The sequence below is a fragment of the Malurus melanocephalus genome, unplaced genomic scaffold (genome assembly GCF_030028575.1).
Source record: "Malurus melanocephalus ecotype Western Australia unplaced genomic scaffold, MMel_1.1 scaffold_352, whole genome shotgun sequence".
In the NCBI taxonomy this organism is placed as follows: domain Eukaryota; kingdom Metazoa; phylum Chordata; class Aves; order Passeriformes; family Maluridae; genus Malurus; species Malurus melanocephalus.
In genome coordinates, this window is record NW_026623584.1 from 220,563 (window position 1) to 231,587 (window position 11,025).

Below are 11,025 nucleotides of genomic sequence, written 5' to 3' on the forward strand. Positions count from 1 at the left end.
TGTCATGATGGATGGAACAGGTCTATCAGATTAAGTTCATGTATAAGCTGTCTCCCCAAAAKAGGAGGTAATCATGATGACACTGATTTATCTCTTGGACTCCAGTATCTCCACTAGCTTTAATGGGAAATCAGTGTGAATAAACTGGCTCAGATAAACTGCTTAATCTCATCTCAAGATTTAACCAGGCATCTGGAGAGAAAAGGCTAGTATCACTTTGGCCAATGAACAAACACATTTTTGGCCAACACATCTTGTTTTAAACACTAAGTTAATGAATAAGAATTAAACAGAATCTTGTCTGAACTTTTCAAAAGGGTATTTTGTCAACTGTAATACACTCTAAAACCTCCACACTGAACTCATGTGTTCTCTGTGTCAGCAAAATCTTAACAGTACAGGAAAAATTAGTCTTTAACTTTCTTACAAGGGTAGATCAGGTCTTTGGATAAGGACACAGATCAGAAATAATTTACAATTTTTTTCACTTAAAATCTTCCTGCTGCTATCCTCATACAATATGATGCTCATAGTTATTTTCTCTGTAGTATACACATCTTCAGAAAATATCACTAAGGATAATTTCTTCCCCTCTGTTTTACTTTGCTTGTAAGTTTCACTTAAAGAAAAAGCTGTAATTTTCCTCTGTGAATCCTGGTCTTTATTTATGTTAGGTGCCTGAAGTCTTGGTCAGAGACTATTCTGAGTTACAGTCTCAGCTGTCAGYGCCTTTTCTTCCATAACACTGGAACCTCCAGGTTTTCAAAATACAGCACGTTCTGAAATGTCATTGTATCACAAAATCTCATTTACTCTTTTGAAAAGAGCTGCTTGCAATCTAAATGTACTTGCTAAAGTATATGCTAATTCTGAATAACAGCTTTTCTTTAAAATTTTATTTTTCTGACAGATGTTCATCTGTTTGCCTATGCCTAAATCTGCTTTTTCTTCTATATGTAAAGAGCAATCTCTGGAAAAAGAATCCTACATGCTTAGAACTAATGTTATTAAATGCTCTACAGCTTCCCTGGAAACAGGGAATCTGAGATTCTGAAAAACACCTTTCAAGTCAAAAGCAAGAACTGTATGAAGTTACAATCTGACTTTGCTCATAGAAATGATTAGTATGATTATTAAATGATTAGTATGATTTCAACATATTACTCTGTGGATTTTTTTAATAGTAGTAATAGCAGTAACAAAAACAACTATAACAATTTTTCTCAAAAAAATCAGAAGTGTACTCCTGTACAGAGGTGTGATAGCTTTTATTAGTATTCCTCAAGGGAAAAAATTTACTTGGTATGTGTACCTTAATTAAGAGTCCACGGAAACCTCTCCAGCATATCATCAGACATAAATCATAACTGTAAATAGCATTACTGTTATAACATGGTAGTTCTTTATATTCGTTTAATTGCATATCGTTTGTTTTGGTTACTGGGCAGGAACTCTCACAGGTGCTTCTGTGTTTTGGATTTATCTGTCTTTATGTGTTTGAAATTTAACTCTTGTGGTACAGTGATGCCTCATAGAAGATCCTTGGGACTTCGGGGCAAGGATATRTGAAAATCAGAGAAACAAAACCCTGATTTATCTCCTTGTTTGTATCTATATATGAAGCACCTTTTTGTTCATGAAGGGGGGAACATGGGCAGGTCTCCAGAKCTCCAGCTCAGTAAAGCAGCTATTTCGCGCCGCAGATGAATTCCAGCTGCGAGCACCGGGCCAGCGCAGAGCGCGGCGGTGGCTAAGCCGAGTGCCGTAAGATGGAGTTTAAACAGGACAGCGCAAGGTGAAGGCAGAGGGGGTCCGGAGTGCGAGTGCAGAGAAGGGAGGTGAGTGCTGGGTCTCTGCAGCCAGGTCAGGGCCCGTCCCGCTCCCGCAGCACAGCCAGGCCAGCGGCGCGGCTCCCTCGCTGCGGCTCCATTTCCCCGGGCAGCGGGGCCCTGTCCGCCGGCGGTGACGTCAGCCCGTGCCCGCGACGCCTGCGCCCAGCGCGGAGCGGAACCGGCCCGGCCGCCGAGGGAAACGCGCTCCGTGAGGGAAGCGAGGGGGGAGGTAGCGCAGTGCCCCTGGAACACGCTCTCCCGTCCTTCTCCTGCGGCCGTGGCGGGGCGGCAGGCTCAGCCCATGCCTGGCTCGGGGCGGGGGGGAACGTGGAGGGACGGCGCGGAGCGGCCGCGGGGACACGGAGGGACGCGGAGGGACGCGGAGGGGCGCGGAGGGGCGCGTCCTTGCATGCCCCTCTGGCCGTGCCGAGGGCTCCACCTGCAGCCGGGCTGCGAGCGGGAGCGCAGCTCCGCCGCACTGCCCGCCCGGGCGGGGGACGGAGTGGGGCGCCGGGCTGGGCTGGGCACGGCTGCGGGAGCCCCGCTCGCCCTTGTTTAAAGGTGGTGTCACGGGAGCCCCGGGGTGACGCGTTATATGGTTGGTTCTGAAGGAAGAGCAGAGTTGATAGTGGTGGATGCTTGTGTGTGCCTGTTGCTCCAAAGATAAAACATGGTTTTCACTCTCGTTATCGGTCCAGGGAACAGCGGGTCATCTCTCCTGCTGCAGCTTTTTTTCTCYCAAGTCACGACTCCGAGGAGCCTATATGGCTTTTCTGTGTCAAAGCACATATTGTACATTACTGCRTTGCAGGAAGGCCCTATGCCCTGCCTGTGAACGCCTGGTTAATGCACAAGAGGTTTTCCCTGTTCCCAGAACTTGCCAGGGAAAGCAGACGCACGGGTCGGTTTCAGGCACTTGTGGGTGCTTTGTTAGGGAAAAGGACAGACCCTCTGCTTGCTCAGACCCTGTCACAGGAGACCAAAATCATCATGCCATTGTTTGAGTTAGTGGCCTGCTATGCTTACTACTGTGCGCTGTTCTGGTTATCACTCATCCAGAAGGGTTAGTAGAGCTCAGTGAGGTCAAGGGTGAGATCTAAGGACTCAGACACTCTTTAGTGAGGTACTGAATAGCTCCAATATGTGTAGGAATAACTACATAGACCTGAAAGAGGATACAGGTGGAGGGTGAGACAGTATGAGGAGAAATGCATAGAATTATCTAATCAGAAAGCAAATTAAGAACAAAAGGAAGTACTTTCCCACAAATAATGAAACTCGTTGCCTCAGGATGTTATAAGAGAAAGTATAATTGGGTTCAAAAAGGATTTATTCAAATGTATGGAAAAAAGATTCATTACTATTGCTTGCATCCTGCCTCTGTCTCCTCAGGAAATCCCCAAACAGCTGATTGGTTTCTAGAGCTTGCAGAATTAAAGATCATTCTACAGAAGTACTTTCTCTGTGTATTCCATATTAAATATCAAAGCTAACTACTTCAGAATCGTTTCATATTTCAAAAAGCTTTTTTTTCTCCCTTCAAAAGCAGGAACAAAAAAACCGAGGCTAGTGGTAAAACATAGTCTGGCAGTGTTAAACACAATAGTTTCAAATCGTGCTTGGTAACATTTGCACCAGTGATGTCCAACACAGGTACTTTGGATGGAGTGAAACTAAATGACTTCAGCAGAAGAATAGTGATTGCTAGAACAATGTAATTACAACCAGTACATTGGCTCCGAATAAGCAGCTAAATGATACATTATGGCCTTTAGGTACATAAATCACATAATTCATCAATTGAATAGAAGTTACCACAACTTAGTGTTTGAATGCTGTATTACATGCGTGATTTTTTTTTTACTAGTTCAGAAATATTTAAGAATTTATTTTCATTTGTATAAGTGGTGTSTAATTTAGTTCAACTGTTTATTTTTTGATGAATAAGCAAAAATAACAGATCACTAATTCTATAACCCACTATTACAAACTGCTACGAGCATGTAAAGGCTGTGGTGTTAACAAGAGCAGTGGTTATTGTCTTGCTATACYGGACATGACGTTAATGGCTTACTTACAATTTGTGAATTATTTTGGAGATGGGCAAGGTCTGCGCCGTGTTTGGAGGATCCCGTGGAATAGGCAAAGCTGTGGCAGAGCTCCTGGCACAGAAGGGCTGCCGCCTGGCCATCATTGCTAGGAACCTGGATGTGGCCCAGGCCACTGCACGTAACCTTGGTGGTATGTATGCTGCTATGCCCTTATCTCCGTGATTAGGYAACTGGTAAAAATAGTGAGTCGTTAAAGAAACCCCATTGTTTAACTAGATGAAAGTGCAAATAAAGGCTGAGAAATTTMAAAGAAAAACTGGATTGGTAGAATTTTGTTTTCACAATAGTTGTTGAGAAAGTAGGTTATCGTTGTGTCTGTAAGATAGGAATTTGAGGGTCAGTGGAATTGTTTCGGGTCACAACAGGGAGGTGATGTGAATTGAATCATCCTCAGCTCCTGAACAAGCCAGGACTGAGAGCAGTCTATTCATGCTGAATTTCTGATTTCAAAAAGCAAAAAATACAAAGCAAGAATTGTCACATAACTAACGAGTACCGTACTTGAAAATTGTCTTTAATTCTCTGGAGATTAAATGGGTTCCTTAAATTATAACTAGCTCAATGTCTGTTTTGCAACTGATTTGATAAATTCTGAAGAAGGTTTATGAATGATACACAGATTTTACTGTTTATTATGACTTTATATATATATTTCAATACAGCAGGACATCTGGCACTTAGCTGTGATGTATCCAATGAACAAGAAGTCCAGAAGACTTTCCAGGAGATGCAGAGGAATTTAGGACCTATTAACTACTTGGTTAATGCAGCTGGGATCAACAGGTTGGTTACTCCTCACATAAGACTGTAGGTACTCTGGCCCTTTGCATTTAGTAAGAGCATTGTTAATGAGCACATCTGCAAACAATATTAAGTGCTTGCCAATATTTAGTTCTTGATGGCAGTAAAATGCTAACAGATGATACAGCTTTCACTGTAATTTCTGCATTCTGAGTTTGAGTTCCCCCTCTACTCTTCCACTTTTTCCCCCAAAATGGTCTAAAACAATGCGTGATACCTCTCTGCAGAGTCTTTGTGGCCAGAAGTATGGRTAACTTGTTTCTTGCCACGTGTAGTTCTTGCCATGTTGTCATTTTGAATGATTGAATGTATAGAACCACATAGTCCCCCATTAATATTCTGTCCAGCAGTCTTTTTTTATGAGTAAACGTGATCAGTGAGGTTGTTCAGTGAATTCTTTTGGGTTTTCTGGTTTGTTCATCAGGGATAGTTTACTACTGAGAACCAAAACTGAAGATATGATAGCCCAGATTCACACTAACCTTTTGGGAACAATGTTGACATGCAAAGCTGCTGTAAAAGTAATGATTCAACAACAGGGAGGTGCTATTGTCAATATAGGTAAGTTGCTTGTGTAAGCCAGTGGAATTCTGGAATTCTGAAACATTCTAGAAATGTTCGGCAGTCGTAACATATTACTTGTTRCAACTGACTTATTTTCCTTTTCCTTGTTTATACATGTTCTGTATTTAGCATTTTTTTAATGAAASCTTATTCTTTTGTGTAATTTCAGCAACTTTTAATTAGAAAACCAGCTTCTTTCAGTATAAACACCTCAGAGTTTGTATTTTATTTGCAAAATATTTTGCTGTTCTTAACCAGTTCTTTTGGTATCTGTATCTACCAGCTGCTGGCTATGAACCAAGAATTGATAGGTATAGTCAGTTTCTTTTTTTGTTTAAGTTGGGGAAGGATACTTTTTAAAGAAAAGGCTTAATTTTACTCTCCTGGTGCCTGTTGATCAACATAGATAGAAGGATTGCACAAAAATCACAGATAATTGGGGGATTTGCTTATCCCAGCAGGGGGCTATAAAGTGATAGATATTTGACTCCTTTTCTTGTGATCTCATTTTTCATTCCAAGTTGAAAACTAAAATGTTAAAGCTAGTACAAGGTTTCAAGTTACCCATTTAACCTTCTTTTTGATGTTTCTTTATTTTAGGGAGTATTGTAGGACTTAAAGGCAACTCTGGTCAAAGTGTGTATAGTGCTACCAAAGCAGGATTAGTTGGATTTTCACGCTCTCTTGCTAAAGAAGTAGGAAAAAAGCAAATTCGGGTCAATGTTGTTGCTCCAGGTTAGTTTTTGACTGCATCCTTAACTGTTGCAATTCATTAAGGCTGTAGATTTTATACTTTGCAAGTAACTTAGGACAAACTRCTATCTTTTTGAGCTTTGTAAATGTTTTTAATATCTTTTGTTTGCTTGTTTAGAATATAACGCATTATTTTAGAAAACCTTCAGTGTTTTTGAGTGAACAATGAGAAATTTGGAACAGTGAGTCTACCTGTTCCTCTCTCCATTATTACATAATAAATATGTTTCTCTTTTTTTTGCTGTTCCTTCTTCAAAAGTTGCTGTCCTTGCATATGGAAGGATTAGAACTAATTATAGACAGAGAGCTACCCTTGTCTCCAGCTAGACAATACTTATTTGTTATTAGAGAAACATGACAGACCATGAGAAGCTGTCATAAAAGCACCCTATCTCCCTGTAGTAAAAGGAGAGAGTCCTGAAAGGTATTTCTGTGAGTAAAGACTGTGATTTCACAAGATAATATAGTTCAAGCAAACCACTACCCTTAAGGAAAAATCCATTCTGTATTTTCCGAGTTTTTCCACTCATTATTGGTGAACTGCTGCTTACCTTGTGCTTCCTCTGATGCCTTTCAGAATTCTACATGAACCTGTTCAGCTTGTGAACTAGGCAGGAAAATTACTTTTATTCTTTAGTGAGTTGAGCAGCTCATCCTCAGCCATCATAAAGGGTCAGAGTTTTACAGTAGAAAGCAGCTAGAAAGCAGGTAAGATCAGCTCTTCATGAAGCTGCAGCTTGTGTATAGAGTTGTGCAGCTGTGGGAAGCCCAAATCTCAGATAATGAAAAATTGTGAAAAACATCCTTMAAAAATGTCAAGAAATATTCTTCAAATGTGTGCTCTAATAGAAATTATGCAAGCGCTGTTGTAAGTTCTTAAATATGATGGAAACACTTTCAAGGCTCAGAGGGTTTCTTGCCAGACCTTTTGTGCTTGTATTTTAATAGAGAACAATTCAGTGAAATGAGTATATTTTTTCTTTCAGAAAAATGATACTAAATATGTTTTTTGGACTGAATTTTAGTTACCCTTTTTTGTTTGCTTGGTTTGTTTTGGTTTTTTTTTTAAATGGACTTCTATAGATCTCTGCATTTTGATAATTGCATCACTGCTTCCAAAACTGAAAGATATTTTATTGGTTAGATAAAAAAGTGATCTTGGCCATAAAATGCTGTGGGCTGCTTTTGGAGACTTTGAAGAATGGTAGCTAGTGCTGAGTCCTGGTAATAGATTTCACTTTGTAGGACTCAGTGGAAAATCCACTAGATAGATTTAGTTGAAGGCTACGTAACTCTTAGTGTCTCTCTCCCCTCTTAGGCTTTATTCACACAGAGATGACCAGTCATTTGGAAGAAGATCAGTTGAAGAAAGCAATTCTCCTTGGAAGATTTGGAGAACCTCATGAAGTTGCACAAGCTGTTGTCTTTCTTTTAGAATCCCCATATATTACAGGGAGTGTTCTGGTTGTAGATGGAGGCTTGCAGCTTGTGACCTAAGTATTACCTTGAATAAATGACTGCTTTAATGTCATGATGGTAATATGTAAATATATACTAAATAAAGGGAGAGAGTTGGAAATTGTTTGAAGATTGATGTACATAATTGACTTGGTCTTATTTGGTCAGAGGAGAAATTCAGCAGTAGTGAAGTGCAATGTATATTTAGCTGCCTGAAAGTCAGGTATCACAAAGTCTGTGTATGAAACAATTTGAAAAAGATCTGGTTTTGATACAGTGATAGCTTTAATAACATTCTGATATGTTTTTAAAGCAGTGTATTTTTATAAAGTCCTTTTTCCTAATTTGGGATAGAGTGGAGATTTTATTGAAATGATCATGTTRCATGAAGGTTAATAAAGTGCAGAGCCATGTTTATTGGGTGGCAGGTATGATTGCATCAAGTTTTTCAAGTAGGGCAAAGATTGAGAACTGCATAGTTCTGCATTCTTATCAGTTAGTCCCTACAAAGTAGCAAGGAGTTTCCTTTGAGCTTTGTTTGTACCTAACACTACAAAGCTAGGAGCTTCTAGATCTTCAGCATTCCTGAGTTGCCTTTAAGAGATTTAATTACATGCAATGTGTTCTTATAAAGACAAAGCCTACTCAGTTCCATTCCTGAATGTTTGTACAGCACTCACTTAATCCAGTGGCACTTGTGTGTGCCATCGAAGGAGCATTATAGCACTGGAGCTGCTAATCCTGTGATATTCTCACCTTGAGCTGTGCATGCAATTGTGAACACTACTGCTGCAGATCTTGCTGCATAAGAGACTTTTCAAGGACTCAGTAGATGTTTAGAGCACGTATCACTTCCAGAGCATGAAGTCAAGGTGTTTTGCTCTGTATCTTCCTGAGCGCTCAGTTCAGATGTTAAGTTGATGCTCCCTCACATGTATAGTCATTAAAATAGCCATTTATTTTATTCAAAGCAGCTTTTGAAGCAGAGTAATTAGTCTGCTATAAATGATGGTGAGTGTTCCTGTCTTGCTGAAAACTTACCAAATGTTTGACCTCAGGCTTTTCTATTGAGCTCAAGTAATTTTTGATAATTGATGTTTTTATTATCTCTGAAGAAAACTATGAATGTGGTTCAGGACCTTCACTTCTTAGCTCTGGTGTTCATTGCATCATGATCCAGATGTTGATTTAGCTTTTGAAATTACTTCCCATCTTGGCACACACCACAGTACAGAAAGAAGAGATCTCACTGATGATAATTGAGKCTTCAAAGTTGGAGATTTTCTTCTTTTGTGCAGCTGAGAAATTTTGTCTTTGTGCCAGAAAATGGTGCATGTTCAAGCTTCTTGCAGGTATGTATTGAGAAATAATGTAAGGAGTATTTGTATGATCAGGTGATTTTACAGTTGGTTGTGTTACTCACTGTGGAATATAAAATACCACTAAAGTAATCCTTCCAAGAGTTCTTATCTTCCTGTTATCGCTGTTATGTGTCATATGTATCTTTGCACCAAAAATACAATTGCTAATTATGTTTTTCCTTGATAGAAGGAATTGGTCAGAGATGAGATGAATTTTTTCCAAGGGCACTGAAGGTGAGAAAGGACAGCTGGTACATTTTTACTAGCCAAGTGGTAATATGTCAGTGACWTGGCTGCTGCCCATACTAGTCCTTGGTGTTTTACGGACAAAGCCTGTGTGACGTACCTTGACCAAAAGCCAAACCTAAGAAACTAGAAATAATTCCCTTTCAGGTGGGTTGTTTTTTTTTTTTTGTTTTTTTTTTTTGTTTTTGTTTTTTTTTTTTTTTTTTTTTTTTTTTTTTTTTTTTTTTTTTTTTTTTTTTTTTTTGGTAATGGGTCTGTTAAATAAGTTACTAAAAATGAAATTTTAATTTTACATTTGCAGTTAAAACCTGAAATAATGCTGTCAGAAGAATCTCAGCATGTCACAGAATAATTTCTTTAAACAGTTTCAGTACATACTATGTTTTTACTACTGCTGTTGCCATAGGAGCAGACTGAAGTGTTGGTAAACCATACTTTTACAAAGCCCTTTTTTCCCCTTTTCTTCAAACTGGTAAATTAGAACTGAAAACTTGGTTAACGTAATGCTAGCTCGCTYTGGCCCAGGGTGATGTCTCAGGCCGGGGAAGGAGGGAATGTGCAGGGTAGGCAACAGATCAGGTGTGTGTCTCTTTAGAAGACCCTTGTACCTCCAGCAGTTTATGACTGATATGTTTGAACCCACCAATGGGTAGCTCTGGTTGAGACCTGCAGGCATTAAAAACAGCCCTCTGGTGCTCTCYCTGATTTGCTTTTGAATTGCAGACCTCTATTTTATCCTGCCTGCCTTAGTTGTTTYTGTTTCATACTGAAGAGTCATATTTCTTTTAGTTCCCAGGTTGTTGCYGGGAAGCTCCTTTGTATCTTTGTTGTCTTTGCTTTACTTTTCCAGTTTCTCAAGAAGGGAGCAACAGGTAGAACTGCTTGCAGAATTCACAGTGAATTTAATTWAAAAATTAAATTGTTTTGTGTTTTGTTTTGTTGTTTCCAAAAATGATGCCTTAGWATTTGGCTTTTTACTAAACTTAGCACTATGTTTTCAGAACAATAACTCAGTCCCGAATAATTAATGGTCGATTTGTAGTCTATTTCTATATACATATAAAGGTCTGTATGATTGTATTTTTCCAGCATAAATTGTTCTCAAATATCTATGATTAATCTGCTGGTTTTAACACCTATATACTCAGTGAAATGGCTCTGCAATTTMATTCTTTAATCCCTTTGTTACTTTGAGTAAGATAGTGTTACTGGAATACATGGTTGCATTCAGAAATTGCTGTCTCAGAGCCCTTAGAAATAGGCTGTGCTTTGCCTGCCCCAGCAGAGGTGTCTGTGGTGTTCTGTTGGCACTCCACGTGCTTAGGAAAGAACAACTGCTGATTCATGCCCTTTGTGTTCTATCTTTAAACAATGCACTGATACRACAACTTCTTTTGGCAGCATGGCATCTTTAATAATTTTTGGCAAGGGGATGTGTCAGATGCCTTTTAGCATTTCAAGCATGCACCATTATTAGATCTCTGTACTCTCATCTCTTCTAAGCTCTCCTTTAGAAGAATTCTAAAATGTTCCTTTGCAAAAGCAGCTCTGTGTGTTTATTCTGTTGTTTTCTTGGCTTTAGAATAATTTCTGGTACCTTGCTATGTACAGAAAAATATAATTAGTCTGTAGTACCCTGGATCCTTCTGGAATCTCTTCTTAAAAAAAATGGTCCTTCCACCCTGTAAAATCACAAAATCTTGCTGTCACTTTTCCCAGCTTTCAGTCACTTGATAATGAGGCAGGTTTAACCCAGAAGTTTCACTGCAGTTGCTTGATTTCTTTCAGAGCTGGGGAGTGATAGCCCCTATCTTCCCCCATTTGTCACTCTTTCCTCTGTAACTTCTTGTAATGTTTTCCTCTGAGGGGTAAAACTTTCCRCAAGTTTCTGTAAAGGTT

General features: G+C 39.4%; 1 protein-coding gene across 1 annotated transcript; it reads left to right on the forward strand.

The window, feature by feature from the left end:
* Positions 1-1,975: 1,975 nt before the first annotated feature.
* On the forward strand, positions 1,976-9,284 carry CBR4 (carbonyl reductase 4). The gene is made up of 6 exons (XM_057378287.1): positions 1,976-2,061; positions 3,932-4,073; positions 4,606-4,726; positions 5,169-5,305; positions 5,909-6,043; positions 7,380-9,284. Exons 2-6 carry the CDS (start codon positions 3,932-3,934, stop codon positions 7,556-7,558), a joined length of 714 nt encoding a protein of 237 aa, XP_057234270.1. The 5' UTR covers positions 1,976-2,061; the 3' UTR covers positions 7,559-9,284.
* Positions 9,285-11,025: the final 1,741 nt, after the last annotated feature.

What these genes read in the sequence shown, in the direction of transcription:
- CBR4 (XM_057378287.1), top strand. Translation starts at nt 3,932, where the DNA reads ATGGGCAAGGTCTGCGCCGTGTTTGGAGGATCCCGTGGAATAGGCAAA. An exon ending in CACTGCACGTAACCTTGGTG is followed by an intron (nt 4,074 to 4,605) that starts GTATGTATGCTG and finishes ATTTCAATACAG; the next exon opens with CAGGACATCTGGCACTTAGC. An exon ending in AATGCAGCTGGGATCAACAG is followed by an intron (nt 4,727 to 5,168) that starts GTTGGTTACTCC and finishes TTTGTTCATCAG; the next exon opens with GGATAGTTTACTACTGAGAA.